The following is an 11,860-nucleotide window of genomic DNA, read 5'->3' as shown; positions in this document are numbered from 1 at the left end:
CAAAAGAAAAGAAGGAAAAGAATCTAAAATATAACATTCAGTACAGAAATACCTTTTCCCTTAAATAATTCCATTTATACAAAAAATATATATATATGCTTTCCTTTTTAGGAAAGTAATACAGATCTTAAGTTTCACCATAGGGAGTGCCTTCGGAAACGTGCTGCACTTTTCTGATACAGTTCACCACCTTGCTGTCTTCACAGCTTTGGAGAGTTTTGGCCAGGAGACCCTGAAACATGAAATCAAACACACTTTGATTTTTTTTTTTTTCCCCGCTTTTACCTTGGTTCTTCTTTCTTGGTGCCATACTTAAGGAAGGAATGGATGACACTAGCGGACAGTTCACAGAGCAAGTATGACTGCATAAACTGTTGGCATGCTTGGAAAAGTCCTGCTGGCTCATTCAGCCAAGGTGAATTAGATTGGATCTAGGGCTTGAAAACTGCCTGAGATTAAAGAGCCAAGATGAAGTATTTAAATAATTAATAAAACAGTAACAAATTATACTAACTCTAAATATTTTTAGGATATGAATTTCTTTTCACGCTGTCTTACATCCTTCAATTGAAGATTTCTAAATGGAGTAATAAGGCAATTGTTTGTTAAATATATGTAAATATATAACTATTACATGCTATGGCTTTCAGAAGTTAATTTTTGTATAATATGAGACCAAAGAAAGCATTCCCATGTGAATAAGAATATGGAAAAACACAGTAGTCCCCGAAAAATTGGAAACATTTCTGATCTGAATTACTCTACCTATATTATTACTTTTTGGTGATTTATAGCCCATTATTTCATTTTTTTTCTTTTTTCTTTTTTTTTTTAATTCAATGACAAACAGAACTTAAATTTTACTAAATCTTGATCATGATCCTTTTGTCTATTCCTTGTCCTCGTCCAAGAGACATTTGCTGTTCCTCTTTCCTTTTGGTCTGAATGATTCTGAGTGCTTTAAAGAATAAGGTATTGCTCAAACACTACTGAAGGCTGGAGGGCTCCAGAGGTGGAGACCTGAACCCTCCATGTTAATTTACAGACTTGATCAGGCATGTGAACAGTAAATTATAACCATAGGAATTAAATAAGGACAATGAGGCCTAAATGAAACCAAGTAACAGACTGTCCCTTACCTTTACTTGACCTTGAGAACAGTGGTCCAGGAGAATCAGGCACTCTGTAGCCTCTTCTAATAAGGCTCTCTTAATAGTCTCAGGTGTAAGGTTTGGGTCCCTTGCTACATCACATATCAGTTTCAAGAGAGCCTTCAATAAGACCACAAGTCTACAGGAAACTCTGGAATCAAGAAGAAAAACTATGTTCATACTCTAAATCAGGATATTAAACTGAGAAACTTCAAAGGCCAACTAGTGTAAAGCCCTCATTTCATAAATGAAGGAATAAAAGTCAAATGACTCAAACCATAGAGCTCGAAGACTACAGACTAGATTCCAGATTCTTCAAACCCTATTTTTTCCAACAGCATACCACCCACATACACACACTGGCCTAAGAATACCTTGTGCCCCAACTGCAGCTTGGTTCTTTAAGGAAATAGCCCCTCCTGAAAAGAACTGGGATCTCCCCTTACCACAGGCCTATACTTCTGGCCAGAGAACAAGACATGGCCCATAGTCCTTTAAATTTTAGGCAGTCTTAGGCCTGGAAGTTAAAAATAAAATGAAGGAAATAAGCTTGGCTTCTGGAATTTGTGTTAATTTGAATTTTCTGTCATTTAATTCCAGATCCTGGATTATCAATTAAGCCCAGCCTATTTACTTCTACTTATTAGCCTTTCTAAAAGGTTTTATCTTGATTAAAAAAAAAGTTCTGAGAATGGATACTGGTGATGGTTGCACAAAATTGTGAATATACTTAATGCTACTGAACTGTATAAAAGAGCAAATTATACATTTTTTTTACTGCAATAAAAACTAAAAAGCCTAATGGAAGCTGAAAAGTAACTTGTAGTGTGAACATATGCATAATGAACCACATTTCTGGACAGAAATGTGACTAGAAGAAAAGTCTGCATCCTTTACCTTCATCTAAATAAGTGGTTTCCTCTAATCCATGTATTGCTCTGCCCTTCACCTGTCATCATTCAATATATAATTTGTTGTTTCCCAGGCCCCACCCCTCCACACATACTTGACATTCATTTTCTAACCTCTATTTGCTTATCAGTCTCCTATTTGGAATCTTGGTCTCTGCTCTCTAAAGGCCTGATAGTATTAATCTGATTGTTTCATTCATCCATCTACTCTAGTCCACTCATTCTTCAAATATTTGTGTACTTAATACTAGGTCCACTCATTCTTCAAATATTTATGTACTTAATACTAGGTACTAAGTAAACTTCGGTATGCTCAGTGTTGTACCAAAGTGGTCTTCCATCCTTCTAGAGCTTATCATTCAGAAGGGGAGACAGGAGAGATGTACATTATGTAAACAAATACAAACAGTTACAAATGTAACTAAGGGAAAGCTTTTTGGGTACATTGTAAGGAAATAAGAGAATGATTCAGAATAGATATGTGTGTTGTTGAGGCATTGGACTCTAACTGAATTGCCATTCCATGCAAGAAAGCTTTTTGTTGACTCACATGTTTAGGTTCCAGTTTATTGTTCCTAACACCAACCTCAAGCCAAAGTTGGAATGCTTCCTGAGCAGTCATATCCTAAATTAGTACTTTCCTGATCACTGCCCTTAGAGGTGTTCAACAAGGTGATATGAAGTGCTCTGCTCTCAACTGGATTTAAAAACATTAAGGTGAGCAAAGTTAGGCATGTCTTTATTGTAGCACTTCTAAATGGCCTTTTAAAATTTAATGTGCATTATAAATTTAGGGAGATGTACACCTGAAGCAAGAGTGGGTGTAATTTATCTTTTAAATGCCATTTTCTCAGTTCAAAATCCAATAGGTATGTAAAAATGGGAGGTATTCAAATATATGGCATATACTTAATTTCTGTACTGCATGTGCATCTGGGCAAGTTCTGAAGAGAAAATTGGCTGAGTTTTGCCCCTCTTAGCACACCTGTCTGCTTGGCTGTTATACCTGGGCCAAGTATACTGCATGAGAAGTTTTAGAGTTTCCAATATCTTCAATCTAGCCTCTTCCTCTGGTCCATCATAAACCTCCAGATAACCAAGGATGACTCGCTCGAGCCTCTTCAAGTGCCGGACAGTTAGGATCCCCAACCTACAAACGAAAGAGAAAATATGACACCAAAGAGATAAGTCAGGGAGTATGGGCAGACCAGCAGCCCAGGCACTCACCTCTTCACAAAAGCTGGTAGGTTTCTTGCATAGGTCCTGCGTAAGAGAAGGCGGTGCTCTGGCTCCATGTGGGTAAGGATCAGCTGCAGTACCTCATCACAGTGTGTGGTGGGTCGGGCTGCATCTCCCTTCCAGTGCAGGGCTTTCTCCAGGACGGGGAATAAATCCAGCAGACACAGGAGCACAGCCTAGGAGAAAGCAATGGAAAGGAACTATAGTTCATCCACTTGAATTCACAACACTCACAGATGTTTCTAGCATCTTTATTAATCTATTCCTAGGATAGGAATACATGTCACAGAATTCTATAATACACTAGTAATAATACATTAAGTGCATATTACTTTACATTTTCAAACTTTTTTTTACATTATCTCCATTTGACCATCTCAATACCGTCTCAGGATTGTTCTTTGCTAAGCTATAAAATGGTAAGAAAGGCAGAGCTGAGACTTAAACCCAAATTTTAGGAGTCTGGGTCTATTGTCACTAAATCACTAAGTCTAAATGATATTTACATGTACTTATAATAAACATATCCCTAAATAGAATCTAAGATGGTCCTCAGTTGTGTCCAATTTGACCACCCTATCTGAAAGTTTCAGTGTCTACGCAATTCCTTCTAGCTCTCCCGGGATTCTTGGTTTTTCTCTTGGTTTTTGGTTTGTTTTTTTTTAAAAAAACCATCTCAGAAACCCTAATCTTTCTGGCTGTGAGTACCTGGATTCTTGATATCTAAAATAACATTTAAAAAAGAAAGGTGGCAGGGTCAGGGGTAACAGGGTGAGTAGGCATAAATTAAGAAACGAGGTTATTTCTACCTCTTAATTTTATATAATTTGTTTTTTCTGTTTTGAAAATGTTCTTCCCCCTCCTAAGAAACTCCTATTCATCCTTCGTAAGCAAATATCACCTCTTTCTGGAATCTTCCTAAAACCGTCAAACCACCAAACCTGGTTAGCTGCCTATTGCTGAATACCAACTGCACTTTATACAAACATCTTTTAATAGTTTTATCACTCTGTATTATAGACATATGTATAAATTTCATATATTTGCATATGTCTCCCAAAGGGTTTCTTAAGGCCAGAAGCCCTGATTCATTCACTCTTGGAACCTACACTGGTTACTGGCGCACAGTAGGTACTCAAAAACTACTGAAAGAATAATGACAATAAAATATCCAACATACAAGGAGTTTCAAGTGTGTGGTGACATAAAACAGTGCAGGAAAAAGAACATTTAAATTAATAAATATAGCACTTTTTCAGACATAACGCTGCCTCCAAGTGATATATAATTGACCCAGATGAAGACAAAACATTGGCTTTTTTGTGGAGACTCAGGAATGTGGATGCCTGCCTAGTATTGAGATATTTTCATTAGTCATTGCTACCTCCATATTTTCAACTTGGCAATGGCCTTTAGTATCAGCTTCACTTTCCAACTATTCTTATTCACATAATGCCACCTCTTATTTAAATATGAGAACTCAGACTCACAGTTATGAATAAATCTTACAATTACCTGAATGAGGTGGTGCTCAGGTGTATACAGGTGGTTGAAAAGGGCATGGTATAGAACCTGGGCCCTGTTATACTGGAGCAAATCAGCAGCTGGCTGCAATCAGACAAATTATCCAATTAAAAGAAGTTTTTCAAGGTTGGCAAAACGTCGATAATTTTTGAAATTGGATTATGTGTGCATGGATTAGGTTCATGATACCACTCTCTACTCCTGTGGATGTTTTAAAGCTGCATAATCACAGTTAACATAAAAAAGTGTAGTAATACAGAGTTACAAAAAAAAAAGAGTAATAGCTTGCACGTATGGGCATAATCACTTTGTTTGACTTTTTTGTTCCTTGAAAGTCAACTGTTAATAACCGAAGGTCTGGTTATTCAGTTTGACGATGACCCATGTCTTATGTCCATGATAACGGCCATGTTTCTCATATATATACTACCTACGAGATACAACCTCTACTAGGTTGACAGAGGAAAAATATAGAGAGAAAAGATACAAATAAGTGAATTTAGTCACATAACAGCATTAATAAATAATGTAAACATAGGCAACAATAAAATAGTGGTATCATGAATGAAGACCAGCCATGACTCAGTCTGTCTGATCAATACAGATGGCAGAGTGGAGGCTGCTTACCACATTAAGCACAATGTGATGGAGGCAGTCTACACCCAAGATTTTGTTCTCAGTTTGATAGTCATCTGAGATGAGCAATGATGGGGGAATTATCCTTTCTAGATGTTGATTCAGCCAAGGTCGAGTGACCTGCTGCAGAGTCCATGAGAAAACATGTTTGGTGGCAGGGTTATTCTTCCAGGATTCCCTAAATAGAAATATGAGACCACATTAAATAAAGTGACATGACATTAAGTGACATGACATGACATCAGCAAAGAAAATTACCTAGTTCAAGAGAGTATTTTCTTGTCCTTGAGAAAACTACAACCCACATAAAGTAACTGTTAATATTATATGTTTTAAGAGCTAGTTCATAATAACTCATAGAATTTACACTAAATGCATATAACAAGCACCCAGGGCTCTAGGTCTAAAGCTCATCCAATGAGAGCCATTTATAATCATAACTATGTAAAAAACCTGTGGTGATGGTGGTTACAATGAAGATGTGTTGAGAAGGGAGAGAGGAATAAAAGAAATGTCATATTATTATTATTACTATTATTATCATTATTATTATTATTATTCTGAGGGAGCAAATGAATATTTAACAATCTACAGCTTATAAAGTGAATTTACACACATTACTCAACTAATCTTCAAAATAACTATGTAATAGGTAATATTATCTTTATATTACAAATAATGAAACAGATTCAAAGAGGTTGTGTGATTTGGTCCTAAGAAGTGATAAAAAGCAGCACCATCTGCCTCAAAACTAAGCCTTTTAACTCCACGTTCTTGGTAAAATAACAGTTATGTACACATTTTTTTTCTCATTACCACACTGTTACAGAACCCTTGCAGGACATTTGGTACTATCCAAAACATGGATAGAGACAACTGGTTCATGCCAAAAGTCTTTGAAATTTAGTCCTGTCCAAAATATCCGTGAGCATATTTGATCCATGTCAAACAGTCCTTGACATTTGGTCTTGTCAAAAACGTCCACGCTTAGGAAACATCCCTGGGTTCAAACAGCCCATAATATTTATTTATACTTTCAGTTTATAGGATTAATACAGAAAATACTATGTTTTATTGGTCTAATAATTGTGATGTGGCTGTATTGCCAATAACCTTTTTTCACTTGGTAGCCTAGCAGTAGTCCCTAACCTTTCTGGCACCAGGGACCAGTTCTCCTATGAGAGTCTAAATGCCTGACAATCTGAGGTGGAGCTGAGGGGGTGCTGCTAGCGCTGGGGAGCAGGTTGGTGGAGCTGAGGTGGTGCTGCTAGCGCTGGGGAGCGGGTTTTAATACAGATGAAGCTTCGCTCACTCACCCGCCACCCAAATCCTGCTCTGCAGCCCAGTTCCTAACAGGGTTGGGGACCCCCAGCTTTGTTAGTCGTGGTACATGGGGTTAGGTAGATGGGCTGGCATGGACCAAATGTCTCCGTGGATGTTTTGGACAGGATCAAATTTAAAGGACCTTTTGGCATGGAACAGATGTCCCCATGGTCATTTGGACAGGACCATGTCCGCTAATCACAAATACTTACAAAGTAGTAAGTGGAAACACAAAAAAATACTTTAGCTAACTGCAATCTAAAGCTATTTTTTTTTATCCCAAATATGGCTTCCATATCAAATAACTATCCTTATCTACTACCAATGAGTTTCAATATCCCTAAGTTTAAATTCAAAGCAAAAGTTAAATCCTCGCCAAAGCCCCATCTCCAGCTAATAAAGTCTAAGTAAATGGAACAGAGCTTCCAATTTCGAGGACAGTTGTCACATGAACTTAAAACAGCACTAGAAAATGAAGTCAGAAGACCTGAATGCTAATGTCGAATTTGCCACTATCTAGTTGTCATTTATAGCAAATTATAACCTTTCTGGGCCTTAAGAGATCTGCTATTACAACACCTATATCTCACCAGTGAACAATCTAAGGTTTCTTTGAGCTCTAATATTCTAAAACAGGCTGAAGCTCGAGTTGGTGGCCCTTTCCACAAAAGTACTCACTTATTCAAATCAGGCTTGAGAAGCCTCATTATCACAGTAAACCTCCCTTTTTCATCTTCATTTTCTCCATGGAGGAATCCTGCCACAGAACCACACTCAGTAACTTGAAGCAGTAAGGTGAGCACCTCTCCAGCAACGTTCTGAGATCGTGGGCTGGTCCATGGTTGCTTCCAGCTGTGTGTGACGGCAAAAATATAGATGGGTCCTGCCAAGTGAGTTAAGCCTGTCTTCCATGCAGGGCAAACCAAGGAACTCTTGGCAGCCTCAACTTTCCTCAATAACTTAAGAAATAGTAATCCAACTGCTGCCGCTTTCTCGGCCACTGCAGAGTGACCATCACTTCTACCTTCCTGTTCCTTAGGTGGGGCTGCATACTTCTCCAGGGCTTTGGCCACCTGCCCCAGCATCTCAGGCATTCCGTGGAGCGATGTGCCACTCCCCTCAAATAATTTATCACAGTCTGTGGCTTCTATGAGAGCACTGAGGTCCTGAAGAGCCACATCTCTGGCCTTGCCCCGTCTGGACTCCTGGCCGGTAAGATGGTGCAAGATCTGGGAGAAGGCCTGCCCGAGGGCAGAAGGCCACTCTCCAGGCAAGGAAGAGCCCTCTCGCGGTGGAAAATCCCGAGAGCTGTCGTGCTCCATTCCTCAGACTGCAGCAGCAACGGGCTGGTCTCCCTCTGAGGATGAGGATGAAGGCGGGAGGAGATCCGCTAATGAGGAAAGGAATGATCACCTGGTGTTCTTCCAAGAACAGAACTAAAACCAAATAAAAATGCGAGATATCTTGGAGGAGAGGGCGAGTTTAACCCGCATAAGAGTAAAGTGTGTGTAAAGGAAAAGATGCAAGAGAAAGGCACCTCTTTGGCAGCAACGGAATCTGACTCCCGACAATGAAGTGGAGAAATTACTCTTGCCTTCTGAAGACTCAAAAAAAGCAAAGACAGACGGACGGACGGAAGGAAATGGAAGCCTTAAAAGAGGTGTTACACAAACACGGTAACCTATATACACAGCGCTTCCCGCACATCTATGCATAACAGGATTCCGACTAGCTAACGTCGTTGCCGCAAAGCGCAAGGCTAGCTTCCGCCAATACTGTCGCAACTATTGTCATTTCACGACCTACTGTCGTAAAGCAATAAAGAGCCAGGTTTCTAAAAAGGTGGGGCTAGGGAGAAAAATTTGCATGGAGTGTGATCCGCTCGCTAATTTTGTTTGTTTTCACTTACTAAGCTAGAAAAAAGAGGAACGTCGCGGAATATCAGTGATATTTTAAAAATATACTGGATATATAATAGTCAAAGCTGAATATATGTGAACTTTATCTGTCACCCTTTCTGTAAAGTTAGTGGGCCGTACCCAAGGATCCTTAACCGACACGCTTTGACGATCCTTTTGTAGTTCATGAGCGTGATGATCGGGTGTTCATGCTGCTGTGTGAGATGTGCCGCCCATCGAACCTTGTTACGACGTTAGGCACATGACCCGTCTGACGTGAACTTTGAGGATCCTTTTGATTTCTCAACTCTTGGAAAAAATCTAGTTTTTCTTTTAGTTAAGTTTTACGTAGAACGCCAAGCACCTTTTTTTTTTTTCGCGTGGGCTGCGATTTCTGGGGTTTGGGTTTAAGGTGTATTGTTGGTTTACCTTGTTCTGTGTACCTTCTTCAAGTGTGAATCCGTAGGCTCTTAAGGAAACACCGCAAGTGTCATCCGGAGTTGGAAACGTGTCGGGTACCGAAGCCGGCGCGGCCCTGTGCTCACCGGCAGCCGCGGACGGTGCTGGAGCTGGGCGGCAGGCGGCGCCTTTAGCCAGCCCGAGAGCGAGTGCGGGGAAAGCCGCGCCCTGCAGGTCTTTGGTTCGGTTTCGACTGGAGAGGGAAGCCCCAACCCTGTGCCACCCTTTTGTCTTAGCCCGTCTCATTGCTTATCCCCCTCGCTGCGGGTTCCCTGAGAGTGGAGTTGTGACCCACAGGGGCCAGTCACAGTGCCTGGTCATCCTCGGAAGTTCGTGGATGACTTCATACAGCTTCCACCGTGTCGCGGGAGCCCAGGGAAGCAAACTTCATTTGTGCCAAGGCGGGGGCCGGAGCACAGAGAAATGGGCGTCGGACACTAGGAGGGGTTGGAGAGCCATTTCGGTAGCTTCTTGGAGAGGGACCCCGGGGGCGAGGAGGAAGCTCTACTCCTGGGAGCCGCCACTCAGACCGGCGCTGCTCGACGGGTCGGCATAGCCTCAGCCATGCATCTAGCAGGTCGCCTCCTGGCTTAGGGATTCCTTTGGCCCTCGAACGCCCAAGAATCCAGAGAAAGCCCTACAGAACTACTTAGTTTTTTTCTTACAAATTGAAATATGTGTGTTTACGTGTGTGTGTGTGTGTGTGTGTGTGTGTGTGTGTGTGTGTGTGTGTGTAAGGTGAGATGTGAACAGAAGGTTCTCCTCCCCAGGGAGTGGTTATGGTGTGGGACTTACAGTGCTGTAGTCCCCGTCTTGGAGAGGGCACTGCTTGCAAGGATCATCTATGATTCCTTCCTCGCTCACTCGCTGTGTGACCTTGGGCAAAAGTTCGGTAACCTCTCTGCGCCTTAATATCTTTAAAAGTAAGATGCTGGTAATAATAGTCCTTAGTTCTTAGGCTTGATATGAGAAATAAAGGAGTTAATATCTACGTAAACTGCTTAGAGCAATCTCTGATCAGTGGTAAGTTCGATACAGGTGTTAGATCTTATTGTTAAACCATAGCTTCTGTATTAACTTACATTTCCTCTCTTTTAGGGGAATTTTGTGGTTGTGACCCTTCCTGCCTACCTCTTTCATTTGGCCTAGCCTTCCAATTGGTGGCACTCATAATTTTCTAAGCAATGTCAAACATTGATAAAAACCATGTCCTCCTAAGGGGATTCTCATACTAAGGTCCGGGTGGGAGCAAGATGCCAGTCCACAGACAGTTATTGTATCCCTCCTGTGTGGGAGCCTGTCTTCTCTGTTTCACGAGCCCTTTGTGCTAAGTGGATCCAAGATCTCACTCCCTTATGAGGAAAGTACTTGTATTGTAGAGTTCTCCCCCTCTACACTCAGTTGCTTGAGGCCAGAGACCATGACTTTATCTTCGGTGCCTGGCACAATTTAGTCATTCAATAAATGTTTGTTGAACCCACATGTCCGTCCACAGAGGTTTGGCTGAATGAACCACAATTCCTCCACACAATACAGTTCTGTGCAGCTCTACAAAGGATCGAAGACCATTTCTGTGGACGCCATAGTACCTATTGAGTGAAAAACGCAAGGCAGAGACTATGTATATGGTGCCTTTCTTCTAAGAAGGATATGTGCATTTGCTTACATTTTAAGCAATGGAAGTATAAGTTATAAACTAATAAATACGGCATTTTATTATGCCAGAAAGCAAGGTAGCTATCAAGTACTACTAAGGTTATGTCAGAAAAAACCCAAGAGCAAAGATGAAGGGGCACCTTTTGACCAAAGATGGAACAATGTGGACTTAAAAAAGAATAATGACTAATTGATACATGTCAAAATATACAAATCCATGAGTTCATAATAATACTTTTTTAAAAATCCATCATTCACCCTTGGATCATCTAAGGAACCAATTATTTTGAAAATTGGTAAATATGAGGAAATAGTCAAGCATTTATTCTGCTATATATTTCAGGGGACCCAGATAGTTTGTAAGAGTATTCACAACTTCAAATGAAGCACTAAGAGTAGGCAACAATCATCCATGGCTATTAAAATTATGAGGTGGAATGTTGATGGGAAACTACGATGGCTGGATGGAACTAAGGAAAATTGAGCCCAACAATTTATCTTAACATCACTTAAAAATGAGACAACCAAATTCTATGAACCTCTTGATGCAATGCAATAGGAAATACACACCATATATGAAATGTTCTTCCACAAAAATTGACACTAAATGTAATTGGATTTCTAGATCTAATTACCAAATGGCAGGAAATATGGAGGACAAAGAAACAAATTAAAAGATACCAAGACAATATAATCAGCTAAGTTAAGGATGTGGGAAATTCCACAACTTATCAAGTGTCTTCAATAAATAGCATGAAAGAAATGGAGTAGAGGGTGAACTGATATAGACAAAGTTTTTAAAGACACCTCGATTGAAAGCAATGTTGGATCTCATTTTCAATAAATTGCGAAAAGATGTATTTAAAACAATTGGGGAAATCTGAACATAGATTTGTAATTAGGGTGTTTATAGAATTTGTCATCTAAACAGAGTGTGTTAGAGTCAAAGGCAACAATATTAATAGTTATGCTAGTACAGCGGTGTAAACTGGGTCTGTTCCAATCGATTACCCTGGTACTACACAACTTTGTGGAATTATTGTTAATTTGATAATGTTATGTT

General features: G+C 40.1%; 1 protein-coding gene and 1 non-coding gene across 2 annotated transcripts; one reads left to right on the top strand and one right to left on the bottom strand.

Annotated features, from left to right (window-relative positions):
* Nucleotides 1-49: 49 nt before the first annotated feature.
* TTI2 (TELO2 interacting protein 2) lies at nt 50-8,554 on the bottom strand. The gene is made up of 7 exons (XM_006916322.3): nt 7,463-8,554; nt 5,453-5,639; nt 4,817-4,909; nt 3,290-3,477; nt 3,069-3,212; nt 1,140-1,302; nt 50-232 (listed from the first exon to the last, which is right to left on the bottom strand). Exons 1-7 carry the CDS (start codon nt 8,104-8,106, stop codon nt 128-130), a joined length of 1,524 nt encoding a protein of 507 aa, XP_006916384.1. The 5' UTR covers nt 8,107-8,554; the 3' UTR covers nt 50-127.
* A 299-nt stretch (nt 8,555-8,853) lies between these two features.
* Nucleotides 8,854-8,959, top strand: LOC112483481. Its single transcript, XR_003047644.1, has one exon. It is a non-coding gene; the product is annotated as a small nucleolar RNA U13 (small nucleolar RNA).
* Nucleotides 8,960-11,860: the final 2,901 nt, after the last annotated feature.

This window comes from Pteropus alecto, unplaced genomic scaffold, assembly GCF_000325575.1.
Source record: "Pteropus alecto unplaced genomic scaffold, ASM32557v1 scaffold24, whole genome shotgun sequence".
Taxonomy (NCBI): domain Eukaryota; kingdom Metazoa; phylum Chordata; class Mammalia; order Chiroptera; family Pteropodidae; genus Pteropus; species Pteropus alecto.
Note: the sequence above shows the minus strand (reverse complement) of the source record. Positions and strands in the feature narration are given on the sequence as shown.

Bases quoted from the DNA above. Each gene is read 5' to 3' on its own strand.
- TTI2 (XM_006916322.3), bottom strand. From the start codon at position 8,106: ATGGAGCACGACAGCTCTCGGGATTTTCCACCGCGAGAGGGCTCTTCC. The intron at 5,640-7,462 runs GTGAGTACTTTT...ATTTCTATTTAG, and splicing joins CTCAAGCCTGATTTGAATAA to GGAATCCTGGAAGAATAACC. The intron at 3,213-3,289 runs GTGAGTGCCTGG...TTTCGTTTGTAG, and splicing joins CTACCAGCTTTTGTGAAGAG to GTTGGGGATCCTAACTGTCC.